This window comes from Aureobasidium melanogenum (assembly GCF_000721775.1).
Source record: "Aureobasidium melanogenum CBS 110374 unplaced genomic scaffold scaffold_14, whole genome shotgun sequence".
Classification (NCBI taxonomy): domain Eukaryota; kingdom Fungi; phylum Ascomycota; class Dothideomycetes; order Dothideales; family Saccotheciaceae; genus Aureobasidium; species Aureobasidium melanogenum.
Genome location: NW_024470066.1, coordinates 542,095 through 566,208, shown reverse-complemented (window position 1 = coordinate 566,208; position 24,114 = coordinate 542,095). Strand labels below are relative to the sequence as shown.

The window sequence follows — 24,114 nt, the reverse complement described above, 5'->3', positions numbered from 1 at the left end:
CATGTACAAAGCCATATGCAATCTCGACGCCTGTCCGTGTGTAACCCTGCCACAAATGCGCCTTGACCCCGCTGGATGCATCATCATGTATGAGAGAACTTAAATCAATCGCTTGCTCGTAACATTACCATCCCTTCAAGTAGATGCGCTGCCGTTCTTGCTGTAGTACTGCTGGTGTTGCTTCTCCTGCTCTTCGTTCAAAGTGCTGCCAGTTGGTGTCTTGTTCAGCTCGGCCCAGAAGACCTCCCTCTCGCGCAACAGGTCATTGCACCATTCTTTGACCTCAGGCAACTCGATCTTGCGAGCAACCCATGAGAACTCGCCGAGGTCGATGCGGCCTTGGTGAGAGCGTTCGTACTCCATCATCTGTAGAAGAAGCTCAATCTTGTCGACATCGTGTACGAACTTGCTCTCAAGAGTCTGGCTGTCCTCATACTCCTGCCACACAGCGCGCATCTCTTGTCCCGACAGGCCACCACCAACCTTGCCAAGCAAAGTCGAGCAGATGTAGTCCATGGTCTCAGCCTCTCTTCTGTTCTTCTCTGATTTCGGAACACCGTCTACAGGGGTAATGTCTCCAACTAGGGCTTCGGCCATGTCGTGAATCAAGGCCATTCTTGTGCAGCGTGGTACATCGAGACGAGACGACAGAGAAGGGGGACAAAGCATGGTGATGATGGACATGCGATACATGTGATCGGAGATAGATTCGCCGTGGTTGATTCCGAATCTGCGCCAGCCTTCGCGCTTTGTAGTCTTCAGGCGCTCAAGGAGGTGAAAGAAGGGTACGGGCGAGGACGAGTTCTTTTCGAGTGGAGTCATGGTTGAGAGAACTGTTTCGGGGGTCCATTGCGAAACTTGGCTCGGTGTGAGGAGGCCAGAAGTGGGCTCTGTGCGACACTTAGCAAGGGTGTTAAAACGTGGCATGTGATAGCAGAGTGAACGTACTAGGTGACGAGTTTGTTTGAACGGCGTCTTCGACGACACTGGGAGCCATGATTGAGGATGTAGCCTTTGGGTGCGCGCGCGCGGTTCAAGTAGCAGAATAGCGATGTCTTTGAATCAAGAGTCCGGTAAGAATAAGTTGATTGTGAACAAGAAAGATAAACTGCACTGCGGCGTTTGTCAGGCCAGACGCCAAAGTTGTTGAAGTATCAATTCATGCGGCGAAAGCCGGTCCCTCTTTGTTGAAAGAGATATGGTAATCGCACCCCTGCATACCAGTCCTGTGCGACAAGAAAGAATTGTAGACACTCCAATTGATTTTAATCAATAAATTCACTCAGAGTTTCTTTCCTTATTCCAAGAGCATGGCGAGGATCTGTTCAAAGCGTGGAGCCTGCAAATTGGGCAAGCAGTCTTGGGCGTCGTTACCGCTCTTGACCGATGTTTACTCAGATCTGTGTTGATTTACTTCTTTATTTGCCAACGCATGTGAAGTTTTAGCATCGCGCATACCTACCCACTAGCTAGATCATGCTTCCATCCTAGCTAGTACCACAGATCATCATCGCTGGCTGCCATGTCACGACCCGAGCCTGTGACTGGGCCAACCCCTAATCCCGGCCATGCTTCGAGGCCCCTGCCACCAAAATCACGATCAATCTCACCATCAAACATATCACTTTTTGTTTCTAATCTTCGACTTCTGAATCTTGACCAACGACAAGACTGGCCTGACATCACTGTTCAGACTTTCGATACCAAGGATGCCCTTCAAAACCAGAAGAAGCGTGTAGCTTGTGTCGAATGGTCTCTCTACCGGCTCTTTGAGCTCTGGGATCGCGAGACTACACGTGAGGTAAGTCAAGTCCTGTCTCACCATTGTCGGTTCTTGCTTAATCAAGACAGAAACTTCAACCCTTCTTTCCGCCTCTTGAGCCAATTCAATCTCTCAATCTGCGCGCCGCTCTGTTCAGATGCCTCAATGACTTGAAAAAGAACGATGTCTTGGGTAGAGAAGCCACGCTTCGTAAGACCATGCTTGATGACTGCAAGGGTGACAAGTTCGAAGAATTATTGCTCCTGTTCTCAACTATCGTCCTACGTAAGCAGTTGCTGTCGACTCGCCGTAATCAGCCATCATCTATTGGAAGGAACCTCGCACTGTCAAAGAACCTCGACAAGCGGGAACTAAGTATTGTCAACACTCTCTCGCTGGCTTACCGTGCATCTCTGGCGAAAACTCTACAAAGCCGAGCAACTTTGGATCTTACTCTCAACAACTTTCGCACTTCGCTGTACGAGAAGATCAATGACTACCACCAACGCCATCTCGTACTGCTCGAAACTCAGGATGCAAGTAGCGAGACTCTACCGCCCAAGACTGAGGAATTGATCAGACGCGAACTTCGCCAGAATTGGGTTGGTAGCATAGAGGGCTGCGATGCATTGCTGGCGGGCGCTAAGGTCGCCTCTGCTGATGCATACATGGACTCGGGATTTGACGAATTATGGCAGCACTTCCAGCAAGGTACAACCCCTCAAGTGCCTCCGGAAAGAATATCGCTGCTCGAGACTTTGCAGTCTAGGGTTGTTGAGCAAAACGATCGCTTGCGCATGTGGAAGGCATACAAAGACGTCTTTGAAGAGAGTAACAAGCCGACAAACCTTTCTAAAGTATCTTCCCTCCCACTTGACCAGAATGTTACAGCAGAGGCTCATGGCTTGGACATCTTCGATCAACACAGAAACATTCGCGTGGAACAAACGTCTCCTGTTGATACGGATCCCCCTTCACTCGACCCCGTGGTGGACTATGGACAAGTCGTGCAGGACATGAAGCAGGGTTTGTCCGAAGTTCGCAAAAGAAAGCAGAAGCAACGGGACAGACCAAATCATGCAGCGCCACCGGTCCATGGCATACGTACAAATACCATGCCAAGACAGGCGCTTATACCAGTGTTTCTCGAAGGCTCGAAGGATCCTAAGAATGATCTGTTCTCGCCACTCAAGCGACCACTTCTCGAGTCTGCAAATTCGACCCCGGTCACTGTCCGCGATGTACCACACCAGACACACCAGTGGCTATCACGAGCTCATACTCAACCTGTGACCACGCCTCAACCTGTGAGAAGCGAATATGATTCAAATCTCAGCTCAAAGATTAAAAGTCCATATGGCTATGTTCCAAGTCCTTCAGAAATTGCAGAACCTAGTCCCAGTGTACAAAATGACAGAGAACGATATGTCAAAGCATTCACGCCAAGTCCTACATATGGCTTTGAGGTCAGTCCGAAGGATGAAGCTGCATCCCCGAACAAAAGACATCTCGATTCTGTAGGATCTGGACACCAAGACTCGATTGATGATTCAATTACTTCACTTGGCCACAAAGTCGAGGAGATGGGATTAGAAGACCAAGAACGATCAATCGGATCTCCCGACCTGCCAGATTACTCACCACCACCAACCTCGAGTCCACCAGCACTATTGCACCAGCAACAAAGTCCACAAGAACAGCTAAATCTCTCGGGGCGCGCTCGCATGTCTATGGCGTCTTTCCGCAGCAGTGAGAACAGCTCCCCTTTACCTCAACCAACACCATCACCAATCAAGAACACCGAGCCTTCGCTGACCGAATCCCGGCGTACCTCCCTCGCCGAACGCGCCCTACTATCCATGACCCAAGCCTCTCTAAACCCGCAGCCACAACGCCACACAACCACCAAAGAACGACCGAAATCGTCTTTCTTCCCTGCCACAACAGCAGCAGCAGCAGCACAATTCTCCACACCCATGAAAAGTAGCAGAAATTCTCTTGGTGGTACGCGTGACACCACACCTAGAGACAAATTGTTCGAGCAGGATGCAGAATACGCTAGTGTCTTCAAGTCTCGGCCGAAAATTGCCATGAGTCCTGTGCTATCGCCGCAATTGGATCAGCAGATGGAGGATGCTGAGGATTTTAGTTTTGAAGGGGACGGAGATGGAGAGGAGGGTATGATGAAGTTGCATAGTTCACCACTAGCTAAGTTCATGTGATAAGAGAAGTGCTGGGGACGTTTGGGTATTATCGCTGTGGGAGTATGGGAAATGCGTTTAGAGGAAGATTGAAATGGATCATTGGTCTAATCAAGGTTTTCTCTTTTCTTCCTTTTTTTTCATCCAGACATCGTACCTGCACTCCCATTGCCATTGCCAGCCAACTCAGGGAACAGCTGTTGAGGAAACAAATCATTCATGTCAACAAGCATATCACCCCCAAGCGCATTCCACCAATCCGTTGGTATGGACTCTTGCATGACCTCCGTACTAGCCTGACTAGTCGAGATATACTTGTCAAGCTGCTTGGAAAGGACATTAGAGAGCGTGGTATACAGAGAAGCGGCAGAGGTGCTTGGTAGTCCGCGCGCTAATGTTTCCAGATGTGTGGTTACGGCGCGGACTTTATTGGCTGCGGCTTCCATCATATCCGGTGGGAGGCATCCGCGGGTGGTGGCCTATAGTAAGATACTAGTCAGGATCGGTTCTCAAGGAGATTGAGCGAGTTAGGGATGACTTACAAACAAAATCTCGCTCAGCGCATGACAAATCATGATAAGCATGTTATTATGCGTCCCATACATATGTTTCAGCAACACCGGATCAGAAAGAATAAGTGTCAAAGACCTGCAAGCAACATCCACAGTTTGGCGGGAAATCTTGCAAGGGTTGGCTAGACACTGCATCGCATTGGTAGCAACAAAGTCTCTTAGAGCATTGGCGTTTAGCACCAAGATGCTGTGATCCATGTAGTGAGCGAGAATGGGTAGGTATTCGGACGATGCAGAGGTGTCGGGAATACATCGTTTCTCGCGAAGGGTTTGTAGGGCTTCGAAGCCTCGGGCTTGCCAGTCTTCTATTAGTTCTCGTGTTTTGGTCATTTGTTGTCGCTCTTCTAGATATTGCATCTGTGCAACCGTGTCAGCCTTTGATTCACAAATGGACCTGTCTCTTTGGTGATCTAGACTTACAAGTAAGATACGCATCTCTACAACGCCGGTAGTGACGCGGTCGAAGGGACACGCCATTGGCTTCTTCCACCAGTCGAAGATTGACTCTGAGATCTCTGATCGGCCGACATTCATGACGCGTCCAGTGACAATACCAAAGCTCTTTTCTGCAAAGAATGCAGCAAGCCAAGTTCTCTCAATGTTTCGACGGAACCGCTCTTTAAAGTCTGAGCTAGCCGTAGGAGAGGTGTATGCTGAGACCAAATCTTCTACAGCCTTATCTTTTTTGAGGCCCAGCTCTCTCGCTAGCAAAATTGCCTAAACAGAAGCTTTAGTGCCCGCTGGCAAGGTGAAGAGGAAGGTGTTTTACATGACTGATGTGCAACCAATATGGATCGTCTTTTTGCGTTTCATGGACTGGAGACCAGTATTCCATGGTGAAAATAGCTTGGACCGTCTCCACGGATTTGACAGACGTTGCTATTGACCATTTGATGTTGCACTCTGCCAGAGCTAGTAGGGAAGGGTACAACACCCTGTCTCGTTGTGTATTGGCGACTGCGCATCCTAGTGCACAAATAACAGAAAACAAAGTGAACGATAAGGGACGCACGATTTCTGGTCTATGAAGGACGGGATCCAAGAGACACACGAGTGGATTCCGGATCTTGAAATATCTGGCAGAGTCGATCGGTTACATGCTCATACCCACAGAGAAGTGCTATAGGGGAAGACTTACAGGTCGAAATATCTTTCGGCATCGGTGTCGTTGATGATGCGAGAACTAATGGGGTCGCAGGTCAAGGACGTAAGCCTCACAGGAGCATTGAGGGGCTGTGCAGCCAGAACTTGCCAGTCCTTCTGGAACACAGAGCTGGGCCCTGATAGAGATAAAATGTCAGTGTTTTGGTGGTCAGTGGATGCTCGCCAACGTACTGAAGTACTTAATCAATCTTTCAGTGGATTGCCGAGAAAGCCATGCATTGCTTGTGTCGCTAAGCAGAGGCTCTTCATAATGTCCCAAATTCGGAGCGGAGTCTAGAAGGTTCAAAGATGCCAGCCTTTCAGTTTCCACGGCATCAGCGAGAATGTGTAGAGGCGACACCAATGAGCTCCCAGCATTACCATTTGTGGGACTATACTCTGGCACGTATTCTTCTGACTTGACAGAAGTGTATGCCTCAGAAATGGCTTCGGTATCAGGTGTGTGTTCTGTCGAATCTCTTCCACCGATAGTATTCGAAGCAGAATTGGAAGATTGCAGATTTCGAGATGAAGCAAGGATGGCGGCAATGACTTGTTCACCAACAGGACTATCATTGATTCGCTGCAGGAGTTTCTCGACAGTATCCGGTTTGCTATAGTACTTGGGTAAGCCGACGCGACATGAGTCGTGGACTTGACTTACTTGACACTTCCTTGTTTGCGGCCTCGGTTGGAAACTTGGGGATATTCACATCGCTTTTGCTGAGAGGCACATCTCACGCTATAGGATTTCTGTTAATCTATCGTGATCATGTTCTATAGACTATACATACCATGGACTCTGGCGATCGCATTTTAGTCTAGATGCACGACAATTGAAACAAGCAGTTCGATGGAGAGGAAGACGTCCTTCCGGGGCTGATCCCGAAATAGTATGTCTAGTCGGCTGCTGAGGATGAGTTGAATTTTTGTTCATATTTACAACAAGTCCTTGATCATGTTCGCTGATTGGAGTCGAAGATCATGACGATTCAGGTCGCTTGTGATTAGCAAAGAAACATGTCGGATGCCAAATGGGCCGGCGGAAGGTACGGCCCAGAGGTTGCCTTGCGTGGGGTTGGGAACAAAAGCAAGTACGAAGATTCGTGGTGTTTCAGAAAAAAAAAATGTTGAGAACAGTGTGAAAGGCATAATCGAGAATGCCTCTGGATTCGATGAGTGGAAACAGGAATGTGGATGCATGCTATTACAATTGCCACATCCTTCAAGGACTGTGGTCTTGTACATTACGTGTAGCTACTAATGCCAATATGCCAAATATGCTCCCTCCACCCCATTACCGAATTTGAAAACTATGGATGATCATTAAAAGAATAAAACTCGTGACGCCGTGCGCGATGCTTTTCTATGATAACGAAAATGACGCTTCGTGTGTTGATTCCACTGATGGAACATGTGCTTAGTTGCCATTAGAGCTTCCGTACATGGAGTGTTGGCGAGGAGCTTGGTAGTACAGACTGCTGTCGTACTCGCTGTCCATGTACATGGTGGCTCTCTTCTCCTCCTCGTTGAGAAGTTGGGCCTTGAGGTCCCAGTTGTTGTTCTTCGCTCCAACAGAGAACTCAAGGTCTTCTTTGGTAATAGAGTCCCAGAACTATTCGAAAATTGTTAGTACATGATAAGCGAGAGAGGAATGAGAGAAGTGCTTACCTTGTAGATCATCATGACTGCAAGAAGGTTACAGACGGTAGCAAAGAGGAGGCCATCCAAGTAGTGAGAGACGCCTTCGCAAACAGATTTGCCGAATGCGTACATGAGCACCTGGCCCACGATGAAGAAGAAGACGCCAAAGGCAATGTGGCCCAGTGGCCATCTGTCTTGGAGCGTGCCAACTACAAGCAGGATCTGCATGACAATATAAACGACGAGGAAGATGGCGTTGAAAATGTATAGGACGACAAAAAGGCCAACAGTATTGTCGGGGCCCAGGCCAGCCCAGCCCTTGAAGGTCAAGATGCTGATGATGAAAGTGATGGCGAACATTGTGGCAGAGCAGATTCTGAGCAGCCAGACACTCAAGAATGTACCATCTTCATATAACTGGAATCCGACAAATCCGGCAATCATGAGGGAGACGCAAGTAGCGGAAGAAAGACCACATTGGACAGCGACGAACCAGGGATATGCGCCGGAGCCAGGAGGAACGACGCCGCAGTCGACGAGTAGCGAGACGATGGTGAGCAGGAAGTAGCTCCAGAAGAAACTGATGATCTCCTTACGACCTGGAATCGCTGTCAGCTGGGACGGAAGGGTTTGGCACAGAGTGGTGGCAGCGACATACCGACGGCGGTGAACTTGCTGCGAACGTGGACGATCATGATGACGGTCATGAGCAGGGCGCAGATGTGGGCGATGCCATCAGCGCCCTGAAAGATGACCGTGTTGGCGACCTCGATTGTTCGCGAGTAGCAGGCTGGTTGTATGCCCTTGGTTCCGTCGACGCTATTGCTGCCGACCATTGTGCAAAGCGGCAAGGCCACCTGCTTGCATAGCGAGTCAAAATCGCCGAAACCCATCCTCCTTTTGCTCTATTGTTTGGTGCGAGTTGAAGCGATCGGAGTGTCTGTGGTGTAGTGCGTGGTATTTGTGAATTTGGTAGTGAGCGACTGGCGGTATAGAGCGAGCGAAAGTTGGGCGAGATGGATGCCAGACGGCGCCTGTCTCGAGGGGTAACAAAAATGGGAAACGCTCCGAGGACTCGTCTTGGACAGGGTGACTCCTATTTTCAGGCACATGACGACGGCAAAGCCTCAAACTCAAGCAAAAGTCCCTGCAGTCCGCGGCCCGCTAAGCAACCAGCCTTGGCACCCTTCTCCGTCGCCAGAACCCAATCACTCCACTTCCCGCTCTCGAGTCTCTACTGCTGCAGCATCAATATCATATCACAACCTACGTCAATCTTTTGTTGATATCACGTTTGTTGAACAAGTGCAATATATCGCTGGACGCAAGAAGCTATCAATCAAAAGCCGGAACCAGGTTCATCTCATCAAACTCCGAAACCCGCTTTTGCTCATCGATTCCTCCCCCAGAAAAGCCACAAAATCCACCTGAAACATGGAGAGAAAGACAAGGTGGGCATGACCTCTATTTCGTGGGCTCGCTCACAGTGCGGGGCTCTCATATACTTTACAGCCCTGTTCAAGGCAGTTGCATCTCGAACACCAAGTGGTAGGTCACCATACTCCTCGGTCACGGCAACTATGCCTTCCGACGGCTCCACATACAAAGTGCCCACATGCCTTTCAACCATGCACAATAGGATATTGGGTCTGCATGCTATCCCTCTCAATCCTTGCACGCCTCTATAAAGACTGACTGCTTCGTCTCCCTCCTCGCCATGTCCTTGGTCAAGTTTAAAACTGTGTATTGTCGCTAACCATGGCACAATTCTCATACTCTAACATTGCGGCCATCTATCTCGCTGTCACGTTCATTTACATCTCGTACAAGGTTCGCCTACTCAATGCTCTCCGATGTACCTATCTGACACGCCTAGCTTGTGCATCGAGCTTTCTTCACTCCCCTTCGTGGTATACCAGGCCCATGGCATGCTGCCTTTGTCAATTGGCGTCTGAAGATAGCCGTCCTCAGTGGTACTCGAGCAGACTACATTCACGCACTCCACCAAAAGTACGGTCCAATTGTCCGCATCACACCCAATGAAGTCGCCGTCAACGACCCTGCTAGTTTCAAGGATATACACAAGATTGGCTCCGGATTCACAAAGACCCCTTGGTATGAGTATCTGAGCACCAGTGGACCTGGAAAGAGTCCTGGAGTCTTTCAAATGACTAATCCAAAGGATCATGCTGCTAGAAGAAAGTTATTGGCTAAAGGATTTAGTCAGAGACACCTTCGTGAGCAGTGGGAGAATGTTGTTCGTGAAAGGGTTAATATGGCTATTGCTCGTATTAAGGCTGATGCTACCTCTGGAACAGCTGATGTCCTCAAGTGGTGGACCTATCTCGCTACAGATGTCGCTGCCCACCTGATGTTTGGCGAATCCTTCCACATGCTTGAGAGCGGTGCGAGAGTACCGTACATTGTCGCTCTGGAGACAGCGTCGATCTGTTCTGCAATTAGCTGGGAGTTGCCTTTGGTATACTGGATTGGCCGTAGATTGCCCTTCGCTGCCATGAAAGACATCTTCTACGCCAACGAAGTTTTGCTCGACCAAGGCCGTCTAGCAGTTAAGAACAGCAAAGCCCAAGATTTCGGTACCTCGAATATTTTCGCTACTGCCATCAGCGAAGCCGAGAAGGGCGATGGAACTCTGACAGACGAAGACATTCAAGCAGAAGCCGGCAATCTGATTGTCGCCGGCTCGGATACCACAGGCATTACACTGACATATCTCACATGGTGTGTGCTGAAGCAACCCACACTACAAAAGGCTCTTGAGGAAGAAGTCAGCACAGTCGATGGTCCACTCACCGATACATCACTCGAGCGACTCCCGCTCCTCAACGCCGTAATCGAAGAAACCCTCCGTCTCTACGGCGCAGCACCAGCAACCCTTCCCCGCCTCACCCCCAAAGGAGGCATAACCCTATGCTCCCACTTCATCCCCGCCGGTACGATCGTCGGCACACAAGCCTACTCCCTCCACCGCTCCCCCCACCTCTTTCCAAACCCCGATACCTTCGACCACACACGTTGGCTACCTCCCAACGAGCTTTCTCCTCTAGCTAAAGCAGTATTTGCGCCTTTTGGTGCTGGAAGCAGGATTTGTATTGGCTTGCACCTTGCAAGGATGGAGTTGAGGTTGGCAGCTGCGACGTTTTTCCGTGAGTGTAAGGGGGCGAGGTTGGCGGCTAGCACGACGGATGAGAGTATGAGGCCTGTCAATCACTTTTTGATTGCGCCCAAGGCACATAAGTGTGAGATTGTGCTGTAAAGATTATTAGTTCTTGGGGTTTGTTGGTTTCTTTAGCTGAGTATCTTGTCGAGGTTGGATATATAGTAGAGGCACATTTTGAGTCAACGGCTTCTTAGATACAGGACCTAGCATGATGCCGTGGTTGTAGCTGGTGCGACATGGAGAGTAGTGTAGGACACAATCCCATACTCCCGACTCACGCATCACATACAAAGACAACAACATCTGAGGTTGATACAATTCATGTTGAGAGAGAATAATATCGATACGAAAGAAAAAAGAAGGAGAAAAAAAAAGGTATAAACAGCTTTAGGGTCCCCCAACAACGCCATGAATTTTATGTTCACTCCGCTCACTGCTTCAGTGACAATGCATTTCTACTCCTCCATCTCCTCATCCTCACCACTCTGCATCTTCTCGACGAAAGCCTTGGCTCTAGCCTTGACAGCTTCAACATGCTTAGCATCTCCCTGCTCCTCTTCAAACTCCAACCAGCGCTTGAACACAAATCTAGCACGACGCTTCTTCATCTTGCCGTTTGCCATGCGCTCAAACAAATCACGGACACGTTCCACGTCTTCAGACTTGCCAGTTTGCTTGGCGAGGCTGCGTTCAAGATCGCACCACATATCCCAGCCTTGAGTCCATTTCGTCCATTGCGTGAGCATAGACTCGAAGATTGTGCGTGCGCGCTCGGGCTCGCCGGTACTCGTGCGGAACTCGAGAGCTGCGAATTTGGCAGTGAGGTTGCGGTGCTCGTGGGAAGGCACAGACTGCAAAGCGCGAGGAAGAAGTGCGCGAGCTTGGGAAGCAGCATCGCGTTTTTCGAACAGGAAGGTTGCGTAGTTGAGCCAGAGGTTAGGGTTGGGACGGAAGGACTTTGTGGATGCCATGGCCTCGAAGATCTTTTCGGCGGCGCGGAAGTCGCCAGACGAGGTGTAGATGGCGGCGAGCTTTTCGTGCATGGTGAAGCTGTCTTGCACCTTGCAGGCTTCCTTGAAGGTGGCGTCTACGGAGTCGGCATCGCCGTAGGCGACTTCCAAGTTCAGCAGGGCAACCCAGACGTTTTGCTTCTCGTCTTGCTCGCGAAGGTGGATGGTACGGAGGGCGCGTTGACCGATGTCGCGGGCTTTTTGGACTTCGGACAGGCCGAGCTGGAAGGCCATATATTGGATCCAGAGCGACGAGTCGGAGGGAGATGTGAGCAACATACGTTCGAAGTCGGCAACGGACTGAGGGCCATTGGCGTCAAGGTCGCCAGTCTGGTCGACTTGAATAGCAGCCTTGCGCTTACGTTTCTTGAGCGGTGCGGAGGCTTCTTCGGCATCTGACATAGCGCCGTCGTTGTCAAGGGCAGAAGCACCACTCCAGTCAAAGCCGGAGGTAGTGAGACCACCAAGAATAGACTTGCGGTTGGTGGGTGCATCATCTTCGCTCATCTCTTCGTCGGATGCAGCTTCCTCGTCGCTTTCCATGTCTTGAACGTTAGACATGTCGATGTCAACACCATCGTCAGACTCGGAGGCATCATCGTCAAGAGCAACGCCCTCGCCGTCAGATTCGTCATCCTCATCCTCGTCTTCCATCTCTTCATCACCATCAAGGTCCTTGAAGTACGATGCCTTTAAACCGAAACTGATGCGGCGCTTTTCAGTGTCGATGTGCAAGACCTTAGCCTTGACAAGATCACCAGCATCATAGAGCTTCTTGACATCCTCAACGGCAGAGTCGGCGATCTGACTCTTGTGGCACAGACCACTGACACGAGGAATAGTGTTGTCAACATCAATGAAGACGCCAAAGTCCTCAACCTTTCTCACCTTACCAGTGACGAACTGACCAACCTTGAGATCAGCAAACGAGTTGGCAGGAACATAATCCTTGTCAACGTGAGACTGCTTCAAGCTCATCTGGACGTGGTTGAGGTTGGCATCGACCTGCAGAATCTTACCCTTGACGAGCTGGTCAATCTCGACTGCTGACTTCCAGTCCTTCACAAACTGGTCAGACAGATCAGAGATACGGACGAAAGCATCGACACGGGGGCCGAGGTTGACAATGACACCCTTCTCGGTGACAGCCTTGACGAAACCGCGAACGACATCATTGACAGCCAATTGAGGGATCGAGGTGATCTGACGATCCTCGACGAGCAGTGCGGAGCTGAGAACCTTAGAAGGACGCATGCTGAGGTAGACACGCTTGTTGGGAAGGTCGACGGCGGAAACGCAAACACGGACGATGTCGCCTCTGCTGTGTGTGGTAGGGTTGGCCTCGGTGAAGTCATCAGACAACTCGGTCAAGGTGACAATACCAGAAACAGAGTCGCTCAGCTGGACAATGACATTGCGCTCGCTGACCTTGGTGACCTTTCCAGCAAGGATTTGACCATCGGTGAGAGTCTTGAGAGTGACGGGAGCTGACGAAGCAGCAGAGGCGCCAACGAGATCCAGACGATTGGCAGCAGCGTCAACACTCTTGACCTTCACGCGGATGGCAGAACCGACAGGGAAGTTCTTGGGAATGTCTTGGAGGAGTGAGACGTCATCCGAGACATCGAGCAGATCAATGCGACCACGGACGTTGGGAGACAAGTTTGCCCACAAGCACTTGTCACCGATGTTGTTGACGTAGGCGATCCAGGTAGAGTCAACCTTGACCTGATCAAGAGTCAAAATGTCAGACTCGGACTTGAGAGTAGTGTTGGTCTTGGCAGTAAGCTCGAGAACGGGGACACGAGAATGGCGGTGAGTGATTGGCAGGAAGCGGTGGTTGCGGGCGTCGTGGATACCAAGAACCTTGACGGGGATAACCTGCTTGGCCTTGAACTTCTGCAGAGGCTTCTTTCTGTCCTTGATATCTTCCCAGCTGTTGAAAACCTCAGAGACATCAATACGACCTTGGATGTTGTCGGCAAGTAGAACGTTAAGCTGAGTGTCCTTGATGGAAACAATGCGAGCCTGTGTCTCCTTGCCAAGTGTGAAATCAGTGAGCGAAGTTGACACTCCGTCCACAGGGTTGGTAACGGTAGTAGGTGCAGCGGTTTGAGGCTTCTCCTCCTTCTTCTCCTCGGGGAGAATGGTGAGGACAAAGCGCTTAGAGTCATTGTTGACAGACAACACTCTGGCCGAGATTGACTGGTCTTTGCGCAGGCCAAATGCAGGCAATGCAAGCTTCTCTTGTGTTATCTGAGTCTTGGGCATGAAACCGACAAGACCAGCGGCGAACTCAACGAATACACCATCGGGTGTAATGTTGCGTACGAAACCACTGAGCTCCTTGCCTTGTGACAGGCTCTTGAAATCACTAACCAGAGTCTTGGCGTTAGCGGCCCTGACCAAGCTAGGCTTGTTACTCAGGATGACCAAGTGTCTTCTGTCAAGCTTCTCCAAGACAACGAGCTCGTTCAGCTTCTGACCAACTCTGATCTGCTTCAGAGTAGATTTGTTCTTTGCCTCGGATCCATCGGTAAGATGAGTCAGGCGGAGAGTACCCTTGAGATTTGAGCCTTTCAAGTCGAGCATGACGCTCTCACCAGTGACTTCGGTAACAGACGCATTGATCAATTGGCCCTCCTTCAGGTCATTCCAGGCGGATTCTTCATCTTTACCGAAAGCGGAAGCATCCTTGCAGGAAACCTTGAGCTCGTTGTTCTCAGCGTCAACAGAGATAGCGTGAACCATGACAGTTTGACCTTGTCTGAAGTGTTGTGAAGGGTCCGAGATGTATGCCTCGCTCATCTCAGCGACTGGGAGCCATGCTCTAACCTTGCCGTAGAACTGAACAACAGCACCGTTGGGCTTGATGTTAATGATAGTACCAGGTGCTTCATCCCCAACGTTGATGTCCTCGTATGACTTCCAGATCTTTGCCTCAGCGTTTACGAGAGTCTTCTTGAGTGTCAAGCGGATCTGGTTCTTCTCGGGGTCGACGGTAAGAACACGAGCAGTAACAGGGAAACCTTCTCTGAACTTCTTCTCAGAATGTTGCAATTTCACGTCGGCCATGTGCGACTCGGGGACCAAACCGTCGATGCCATCGGCAAGCTGGACCAGGACACCAGTAACACCCTTAGCTCCAAGAATGATCTTGTTGACAGTCGCCTTGACGACTTGGCCAACCTCGACATCTTCGATGCGCAAGAAAGGCTGATCCAGAATCTTCTGCTCAAGAGAAACATTGTAGACAGCATCGACAGGGTTGAAACCAAGGACTCTGGCGCGGTGAGTAGATTCGAGCTTGTATTGGCCGATGGTCTCGGAAAGTGTGTCGATCTTCTTTTCAGAGATTCTAGAAATGTGAGCAAAACCAGGGTTTGAAGAGCCAGTGAGCTTGAGGAAAAGACCCATTGCGGGCTCGACATGCACGACCTGGGCATCTTCGACTATTGATGAGGGACCAATCTTGTCGGCCTTCTTCTCACTACCAAGAACGAATGCCTTGAAGGTCTTGACGTGGTCGAGGAAAGAGATACCAATCTTCTTGGTCTCGCTTGTGTGGAAAGTGCAGATGACACGAGCCTTGACCTTGGAGCCGATCTTGTACTTCTTCGAGACGTCGTCTACGCGAGCACCAGCGCCTGAGTGAATGACATCTGCTGTTGCGTCGAGCATGCCCATGACCTTTGTTGCAATACCTCCACGGCTGGATTCGGTGATAAGGACCTCGACGGCGGTACCAGGTAGGAAAGCATCGATCGTGGGAGCATCTGATAGACAGTGCTTGTTGATGTCGCCCATCTTTGTGAAATCAGGAGCTAGCTTGATAACCTTGTTGTCCGAAGCCTTTCCAGTAACAACGCAAAGCATAACCTGGCCCTCGTGGACCTTCGAGATTTCGAAAACCTTTCCTAGCTCTTTCTTGGACACGAAACCTCTGACAGAGTCATCTTCCAGACCCAGATCCATGACCAGACCGTGATCTTCTACACTGCGGACCGAGGCTTGGAGAGTTCCGTGGACGGGGAGATTTGAGGTGTCAAGTCCGACGTTGACTTGTTTCGGGTCGACGGAGAGTTCAATTCTCTTCTTTGATTTGCGCAGGCCATTGACGGCGGTTTCGTCGGCGGTCGAGGTGACAATTGCTCTGAGCCATTGACCCACGTGGAATAGTGACTTGAGGTCGAGATCGTCGTCATCTTCGTCTTCGCTCTCGTCTTTGACATCCTCATCGGCCTGAGCCAGCAGAGCCTCAATCTTCTGGTTGACCTTTTCCGAGATTGCCGTCAATGGGATGAAACCTGTGAGGTTGTTGGGTAGGGCAAGAGCAACATCGCGCGATGTAATTTCAGTGATCTGACCGAGTACCAGAGTGCCAACAGCAATGTTCTTGTAGCTCAGGCCATGAATCTTGATGGTGGGCTTGTCGTCCTCAGCGGCCTTAGCAGCTCTCTTATCGGCCTTTGTCTTTCTCTTCTTCTTGGGAGCAGCACCGGTCTCGGCGCCAGCAGCAGCATCTTCATCGTCGTCGTCGTCAGAGAAGGCGTCTGATTTTTGCTTCTTTGCACCAGATTGCTCGAAAAGGACGTCGCGTTCGGCCTGAATCTTGATCTGCTTGTGTTCCAGAGGGGTCAAGACACTGGCACCACCACGGGGGAAAGCGCGCTCTTCTTGTGATAGAATCGAGGCCTTGACGGGGTTTCTGTCGCCTTGTTCCTTGGTCTCCGGAGGTTGTCTCTTCTTAGCCGGAGCGGAGCTGTCAGCCTTGGAGCGCTTCACATCGCGCTCCTCGGTCTGAGCCTTTCGTTTAATGGGAGCCATGGCTGATAACCACGGGAATATCTAGAAATGGAAATCTATATCGCCTGCAAGATAATTTTTGGTTCAAGACGCCGCACGGACTCAAAAATCTGGAGCTGCAGATGCGGCCAAGCCCCGAAACGCCGACAGCTCCGACGCCAGCACGTCTTCAGCTAAATTGATTTGCTGCACGCGTCGAGGTCGTGCATCGTCGCGTCTCTTCGTGGCGGAAGTTTGAAAGTACCAACTCGTTCGTGTTGTACCTTTTGGTATCGAGTATTGATATCACCGTGTTGCACCATGTCTGATATAGACATGCTGCCTTCATCTCAGAGCAGCAATGCTGCTTTGCCCAGCTCTCCCCTTCCTGCATCTTCGCCAGTCCGGGCGAGCAGCAGACCTAAGGGCCAGCCTTCCATCACACCTCGACGCTTCACGAGGTTCTTTACTCCCATCACATCCCGTTCATCGACCAACTCCAAATCAAACAAGAGACTCAAGGACATCACCAAGAACGCTGTCAATCAAGTCAAGTTCAATGGCTTCCACGACCTCCCTCAATTCGAGACGCCACGAAAGAAAAGAAAGATCTTACCCACTCCCGACAGCTCGCCTGTTCAGCCACTCGATTCTTCGCCATTAAGACCACTTGACTACCACCCTTCCAACCTTTCTCATCAGCAGCACTACGATCTCGACGCTTCAGATATCGACGAAGAGGACGAAGAGGAAGAGGAAGAAGAAAAGCATTACCCGACCCCCATCACACGCCTACACAACGCTGGATCAAGCAGCCGTATCTTGCAACGAAGCTTCGGTGGCTCAAGAAGTATCGGCCGCGGCAGAATTCAAGACCACTGTGTTCCAGACTGGCGTGCCCAAACCGCTGACTTTTACTCCCGCCCTGATGACTGCCACAGCTATCGTGGTGACGCTCTACCTTTCTGTGTCACTCGTTGCAATACCAATTCTCTCGTTGCTATCGGCGATGAGGAGGGTGGTGTGAGGCTGATCGACTCGTCCCATGCTGACAACTCCTTCTCCCAGCACCATGTTAGCTTCAAACCTCACCGCAACGCTATCATGGACATGGCTTTCTCCTCTGACGACTATCTGTTTGCTACTGGTTCTGGTGATCAGACATCCCGGATTGTTGATATGCACACTCAACAAACACGCTACATTATGCGCAGCCACACATCCTCCGTCAAGCAGGTTCGTTTTCAGCCTGGCAACGACAGCATTGTCGCAACCTCGAGTCGCGATGGCAGTGTCATGATTTGGGACTTGCGTTGTCGCGGTCAGGATGCTCCAGTCGCAGATTTTGCTGTCAGCTTCGAGTCCGGTAATGGCATGGAAAATGTTCCACGTCCTCACAATAACACCATCACGTATGCCTCGTCTGTCAACAGCATGCGTGACGCTCACGGTCTGCAGCACGAGCGTTCGGATGTTTCCATCACTGCTTTGTCCTTCCTATCTGACTCACGCTCCCACTTGCTGCTCACCGCGACTGAAGCAAACGCCAGCATCAAATTGTGGGATCTTCGTGGTAAATACACATCTCGTCGAGGTGGCCCTTCACGTTTCAGTTCAGTCCCCGTCTCGAGCACCCGTGAACCAGAGGCGCATATCAAGAACCGTCAATACGGCATTAGTAGTCTGTCATTGAGTGGTGATGGTAGCCGCTTCTACGCACTGTGTCGTGATAGCACTGTCTACGCCTACTCGACCAATCATCTCATCTTAGGCTCTGCTCCTGAGTATGAAGCCTCTAACAACACACAAGCTTCAAAGTGGTTCCGACCTCGACAAGGCCTTACTGGCATTGGACCATTGTACGGTTTCCGTCACCCTATGTTCAGGTCAACTTCCTTCTACGTCAAGTCTGCGCTGCGCCCTGCTACTATATCTCAGCCAGAGATGCTTGCTGTTGGCAGTCGCGAAGGCTGTGCTGTCCTGTTTCCCACAGACGAGTCTCTTCTGCAGAAGAAGCAAATTCAACTCCCTAGCTCAGGCACCTCTACTCCTGCTGGTGATCATGATGAGGGCTCAGGTTTCCGTTCACGAATCGGATCCATAGGGAAGTATCAGGACACTTCGCTGCCTATCTACACTCAGGGTACTGCATTGATCCGAGCTCATGGCACTTCTGAGGTCACAAGCTTGGCATGGAGTACTGAAGGTGAGCTCGTCACACTGGGCGACAACTTCACAGCAAGGTGCTGGCGAGAGAAGGACCGCAATGCTGCAAGAGAGATGAGAATCTGCGGCGAGGGTCAAGGTGCTCGTTGGGGTTGGGGATGGGCAGATGTCGAAGGATATGATGAGGAAGAGGGTTAACGAACGAACAACACAATGTTCGCATCAACACAATCAGGATTACTAGGGTGGTTGTTCGAGGATGGCATGTTACGATTTGTTTTTCTGTCTTGTTTGTTCCATTTTGGACAAGGATACCCAATGCCATGATGGCTCATAGCGTAGCGCTGAAGACTGCACTCTTCTCTTGCTTTTAGATAGAGTTGTTAGGTAGCTTAAAGAATAATATGTATTATGAACCAGACTATTGCTTCCTTGGACCATAATACCTCAGATGCAAGCTGATTTGCATAAAACTAATGCTCGATGCATGAGCGATGACCAGGGTGATACCTTCAACCAGCACTTCGAGCAGTATAACCACTGTTGTCGCTTTACTTCTGACTATATCTCAGTGAAACTCTGTCAGAGATCGCTCAGAGATATCGAGGTGGATGCTACAGCGTTTCATGCCCATAGGTCTTGTTTCTCGACGTCTAGAGACAAATGTTCGTTTCGATCATGTGTTCTATTGAACAACACTCCACAATACATGGGATAAATACCGTCGCTACTGTCAAGCTCGCGAAGAAACACGAATGCAGGCAGACAGGATCAGCTTCTGCAATCTCCAAGCTGTACCTTGTTGTCAAAGAAGTCTTGACCAGGAATCACTCGTGCTTGCATTCTTGCGATCGTGAAGGGAGTGCTCTCATGTTGACAGCAGTCTCTGTGTGTTGAGAACGAATGCTTAACGCCCCCTCACTAGCAGCCCTATCAACGTCCAGAAGGTTGCATCTTTCTTATCAGTCAATTTTCGCGACCTTGTCCTTCACACTTCCTTCCTCGAAGCTCGACTCTCGCCGCCTGTATTGTCTTTCACATCTGTGAAGTCGTCGTGGACTTTCTAAGCATCTCAACATGCCGACAGAGCAAGACGCTCCAAAGAGCGCAGAAGGCGTCGCGCGACCGTCGATCAGCTACATCGACATCGCGTAGTCAGGACTCACTGTGGCTAGCCATGATCGCGAAAGACCTCGCACAGGGCGACTATGACACCAGCCGAGCACCTATACCAGCTTGAAGGGCCATGATGTTCTCTCCTTCTGGCTAGCATTGACTCCATACCAAGATGTAACGGTCTTGGCTTTTACGTACTGGCATCCACGTTCTTTGACTGTCGATGACGACGTTGGAGCGAAACTTAGTATCATCTCGATGACCATGTAAGTCATAACAAGAACCCTGTGGCTCTTATACGATCTATAGAATTCCATGTCGTACTTTTTCGTGCATTGCGCGGTTCGTGCTCGCTCCCAAGTATTTTCATCGCTTCAACGTCAATTCTGTAACTACACTGCTCCTCTCCGCTCGCCTCAGACAGCGTACAATAATCGCATTGCCTCTCACCAGAATAGACGGTTCACGAACTCGGTCAGAAATATGCACGACAAGTTCTCAGGCTCCGAAGCCCCAAACAAGGTTCGGATGATGGTGTTCGAGACAGATGAGCCGCATCCTGAGGACCATAAAGACAAGGGAACATTTGGAGACGTGCTCGACAGATTATTCAAGGCTGCTGGCGACAACCACGACCCACAGCTTGGGATCGAGACAGCCATAAAGTTCGTTGTCGAGCCCAAGGGCGGAAGAGTGCCTACTGTGGATGAGATGAAAGACGTCCACGCTATTTTGATTACGGGAAGCATGTATGATGCTCATGGCAATGACGAATGGATCCTCAAACTTATGAAACTACTGCAAGGTATGAAGTGATGCTGGGTCTTATTTAGCAGACAATCGCTAACGGCAATAGATCTATGGCAACATCGTCCCGATATTCGCTTCTCAGGAGTCTGCTTCGGTCACCAAATCCTCTGCCGCATGCTTGGAGCAAAAGTTGATACCGTCCCGGGTGGCAAATGGGAGCTTTCACATACTCACATCTCTTTGACTGATGTCGGAAAACAACTCTTCAGGACAAAGGAAGAAAAACTAAGACTACACCAAATGCACCAGGACCATGTTGTGAAGCCGCCAAGTCCAGAGACTACGGATCTGCTTAAGGATGGCCAGAAGGTTCACATTTGGGGAAGCTCGGAACATACGGCTGTTCAAGGAATCTACATCAAAGACCGCCTTTTCACATCGCAAGGACATCTTGGCTTCGATGAGGATATGGTAAAACGACAAATCAATCTGCGCATTGAGAGTGGCAGTCTCAAGGATATGGAGCACGCTAGTGCAGCCAAGGAGACGGCTGATATGGAACACGATGGCGAGGTGGTCGCTGGCTCGATTCTACGTTTGTTCCATGGCGACGATAACGACATCCCTTGATGGGCTTTGTTGCAAATAGCAAACTAAGGCTATCCTTTAAGAGGGGCAAACAGTCTTTCAATTCGATAATATGAACAGACTTGCAAAACCGTGCAATTATATCGTTCTGCGCTTGAAGCCTACGCCCCGATGTTGAGGACTTCATATAAGTCACTGCATCTATCAGGCGATATGCTGCTTCGTTACAGTCAAATGCGACCGGTGAGACCATCTCGACCTCGGCGATTCTTCTCCCAACCACCAGTGTGGCGATGGGTTCCACGCAGCACAACCCACAACCCACTTGATCGCGACACCGAGTGCAATACTGTGTCCTATTCAACAGTGAGTGACTCATTCTCTTAAACAATTAATCAACTGTTTCCCCACAAATAATAGGCAGAAGTTGGAATCCTCCGTGAACAGACCAAGAAAGGTAGGCTGCATACAGCCAGCGCGCGACCAGGCAGCCGCGCCAATCGAGACACCGCAGCCAATGCGACTTTGCCAACAACTTCACAACTCAGCCTCACCAAGTTGTCCAACACTTATAAGTCACTTCTAAGTCGCTGTTTAATCCCTCAATCACTTTCTCTTTCATCATCACTTCTACTGTCGTCTGACCTTTTTAAACACCATCATCTCGTCTTCTCTGACTACTTCCCTTTTTTTCCTTTGCATCACAACCAATCTCATTATCTTACAACAACGAATCGCAGACCATGGCGCCTTCACGTATCCTTGAGGTGACTGAGCCCTCAGAAGAGCGCGATTCGGAAGTCAAGAGCCAGATCGACAGCAAGAACGAGACAAACACAACCAACGGCACCAACAACGACACAAAAGACGACACCAAAAGTGAATCAACCGAAAAGAAGACTGATAAGAATGGCGATGACAAGAGCGAAGCCTCAGAAGAAGAGATCGACCCAAAGAAAAAGGTCGATGCTGCAGAGCCTATGAAGGCAGAGCTGAAGCACCTCGATCGCAAGTACAGCGAGAAGCATCAGTGGTATTACGCCGAGACAGTCGAGGACAAAGCTGTTCCTGATCAGGTTGATTGGTAAGTTATTCGACTGGATAGGCTCGAGAACACGATTGATGAATGTTCTGAATAGGTGGACAAAATATGCCCTCTGTGTGACAAGATACATGTCACAAGATGGCAAAAATGTCAACAAAGTAGTCGTTCAGATAAACTCGCAACATCTCAAGGACCTGCTGAAGGAGGCAATCGGCTCTTACCCTGGCGTCAGTCTCGACACAAAGGACATTGCTCTGACACAGCCTTGCCGTCTCCTTTACCACTACCTCGACGAGATCAAGGCACTCGGCGAAAAGTTCGAAGCTGGCTCTGAAGCAGCAGCCCACTACCAAGTCCTTCTGAACCACATCCAAGAGGAGTTTGGCGAGACGATCCAGGAGGCAAACAATCTTCGTGAGCAAAACGTCATGAGCTACCAGCATTTGTGGACTGTCTTTAAGCCCAAGACTATTGCATTTGCGCGCGTGCTTGGTCAGGTTCAAGCTTTCCGTGTGCTGGACTCTCACTACCAGTGTGGTCAAAACCCTCGCTTGGTACTTCAATTGCAGCAAGTGGACTTTGATGGTAAACGCTTTGGTCATCGAAACGAACAGATGGGCATTCCTGCCTACCTGGGAGCCGTCGGGATTAGCAAGCTCAATGTCGTTCCTCGTCTCTTCTTCCCTCAAGTCGAGGAGGTAGAGCAAGCTCTCATTGCAAGAGGTCGCCGTTTCGAGCAGTATGCTGGTATCCACTTTGCCGAGCATGCAGCCATTGCTTTGGAGCACGTCTACAACAGCGCTCGTGGTGACTACGATATCAATCGCGTCCACATCAGCGAAAGGGTTGTTATTGACTGTTTGACACACCATCGTCTCAACCCTGACCTTGCTAAGAGCGTGTCTCCTTTCGAAGACGAGGCCATCATTCTCGCTAGAGATACTAGCTACGGCGACGACGACGACTCTGATGATGATAGCTACAACAGCTACGACTCAGACAACTACGACAGCGACGACGACGAGTCGCCAAAGCGCCTAGATGCTGAACTCATGCCCACTGCCCAAAAATCCTTCAAACCCTTGACTGACGAACAATGTCTTCTCGCGTCTGCTTTGGTGCACGGTTTCTCCTTCACCCACAAAAAGTGGATCGACATGTTCATCGACGAACTCTCCCCAGTACAATGGAACGAACAATGTTTCGACCAACTCGTGCTCGCACCTCGGCAGAAGAAACTCGTACAAGCCTTAGTCACCGAACACATCTGCCAAAAGTCAGACTTCGACGACATCATAAAGGGAAAAGGCAAAGGCCTTGTTCTGGTGCTGCACGGTCCTCCAGGTGTAGGAAAGACTCTAACTGCAGAATGTGTAGCTGAACGCTGCAAACGTCCTTTGTACGTGGTGTCCTCAGGAGACCTGGGAACAGACAGTTTCACGCTCGATCAGCGATTGACCCAGATCTTGGATATGGCGAGTACATGGCGCGCAGTCCTTCTCATCGACGAAGCAGATGTCTTCCTCGAACGCCGTTCTCTGCACGATATGGAGAGAAACGCCTTGGTCTCTATCTTCCTACGTGTGCTGGAATACTACCAAGGAATCTTGTTCCTCACTTCCAACCGTGTGGACACGTTTGACGATGCATTCAAATCGCGCATCCACGTCCCTCTCAAATATACTGGTCTGGACACTTCTTCGCGCAAGCAGATCTGGAAGAATTTCCTCGACAAGGCAGAGGGCGGTGAGGAAGGTTCGGTCGTTGACGAAGAGGGCCTTGATAAATTGGCCGTGCACGACTTGAACGGAAGACAAATCAAGGGCATCGTGAGAACGGCTACCAGTCTTGCTCGCTACGACAGCAAGAAGTTGGATCTGGAGACTTTGGAGCAGGTTGTCGAGATCCAGATGGACTTTGAGAGGGATCTCGTGGGAGACAAGCAGTGAGGTATGCAAAATGGGTGCTTGACGATGGGAACAAGGGGAAAAAACATAGCCTCTAGACATTCGGCATGGACAGATGCGTATGATAGCGTTTCATGGGAGTTAAGGACAATCAACAAGGAGAAAGCAATATCTGAAAGCAAAAATGAGCACATTAAAAAAACGATCAAACTGTATTGACATCGAGGCCATCTGCCGGCAAACC

At 50.2% G+C, this 24,114-nt stretch overlaps 9 protein-coding genes across 9 annotated transcripts; 5 read left to right on the top strand and 4 right to left on the bottom strand.

The window, feature by feature from the left end:
* Positions 1-135: 135 nt before the first annotated feature.
* On the bottom strand, positions 136-997 carry M437DRAFT_76402 (uncharacterized protein; the record flags this gene model as incomplete). The annotated part of the gene is made up of 2 exons (XM_041026618.1): positions 136-890; positions 949-997. 2 exons carry the CDS (start codon positions 995-997, stop codon positions 136-138), a joined length of 804 nt encoding a protein of 267 aa, XP_040878761.1.
* A 525-nt stretch (positions 998-1,522) lies between these two features.
* Positions 1,523-3,984, top strand: M437DRAFT_51301 (uncharacterized protein; the record flags this gene model as incomplete). The annotated part of the gene is made up of 2 exons (XM_041022158.1): positions 1,523-1,801; positions 1,852-3,984. The coding sequence occupies 2 exons, from the start codon at positions 1,523-1,525 to the stop codon at positions 3,982-3,984; spliced, it is 2,412 nt and encodes an 803-aa protein (XP_040878760.1).
* Positions 3,985-4,190: 206 nt separating this feature from the next.
* M437DRAFT_30326 (uncharacterized protein) lies at positions 4,191-6,528 on the bottom strand (the record flags this gene model as incomplete). The annotated part of the gene is made up of 8 exons (XM_041019180.1): positions 4,191-4,442; positions 4,506-4,892; positions 4,956-5,252; positions 5,305-5,611; positions 5,674-5,815; positions 5,871-6,300; positions 6,348-6,420; positions 6,473-6,528. Coding segments are annotated over 8 exons (1,944 nt in total), but the record flags the coding sequence as incomplete, so codon positions are not given.
* A 570-nt stretch (positions 6,529-7,098) lies between these two features.
* Positions 7,099-8,215, bottom strand: M437DRAFT_51169 (uncharacterized protein; the record flags this gene model as incomplete). The annotated part of the gene is made up of 3 exons (XM_041022140.1): positions 7,099-7,293; positions 7,350-7,921; positions 7,981-8,215. The coding sequence occupies 3 exons, from the start codon at positions 8,213-8,215 to the stop codon at positions 7,099-7,101; spliced, it is 1,002 nt and encodes a 333-aa protein (XP_040878758.1).
* An 865-nt stretch (positions 8,216-9,080) lies between these two features.
* Positions 9,081-10,599, top strand: M437DRAFT_76398 (cytochrome P450 monooxygenase; the record flags this gene model as incomplete). Its single annotated transcript, XM_041026617.1, has 2 exons — positions 9,081-9,152; positions 9,199-10,599. 2 exons carry the CDS (start codon positions 9,081-9,083, stop codon positions 10,597-10,599), a joined length of 1,473 nt encoding a protein of 490 aa, XP_040878757.1.
* A 359-nt stretch (positions 10,600-10,958) lies between these two features.
* On the bottom strand, positions 10,959-16,340 carry M437DRAFT_51510 (nucleic acid-binding protein; the record flags this gene model as incomplete). Its single annotated transcript, XM_041022195.1, has 2 exons — positions 10,959-14,993; positions 15,036-16,340. 2 exons carry the CDS (start codon positions 16,338-16,340, stop codon positions 10,959-10,961), a joined length of 5,340 nt encoding a protein of 1,779 aa, XP_040878756.1.
* A 279-nt stretch (positions 16,341-16,619) lies between these two features.
* M437DRAFT_85682 (WD40 repeat-like protein) lies at positions 16,620-18,662 on the top strand (the record flags this gene model as incomplete). Its single annotated transcript, XM_041028330.1, has 1 exon — positions 16,620-18,662. The coding sequence occupies one exon, from the start codon at positions 16,620-16,622 to the stop codon at positions 18,660-18,662; it is 2,043 nt and encodes a 680-aa protein (XP_040878755.1).
* A 1,401-nt stretch (positions 18,663-20,063) lies between these two features.
* On the top strand, positions 20,064-20,960 carry M437DRAFT_51396 (class I glutamine amidotransferase-like protein; the record flags this gene model as incomplete). The annotated part of the gene is made up of 2 exons (XM_041022172.1): positions 20,064-20,385; positions 20,437-20,960. 2 exons carry the CDS (start codon positions 20,064-20,066, stop codon positions 20,958-20,960), a joined length of 846 nt encoding a protein of 281 aa, XP_040878754.1.
* A 938-nt stretch (positions 20,961-21,898) lies between these two features.
* On the top strand, positions 21,899-23,912 carry M437DRAFT_51663 (P-loop containing nucleoside triphosphate hydrolase protein; the record flags this gene model as incomplete). The annotated part of the gene is made up of 3 exons (XM_041022219.1): positions 21,899-22,002; positions 22,058-22,864; positions 22,952-23,912. The coding sequence occupies 3 exons, from the start codon at positions 21,899-21,901 to the stop codon at positions 23,910-23,912; spliced, it is 1,872 nt and encodes a 623-aa protein (XP_040878753.1).
* Positions 23,913-24,114: the final 202 nt, after the last annotated feature.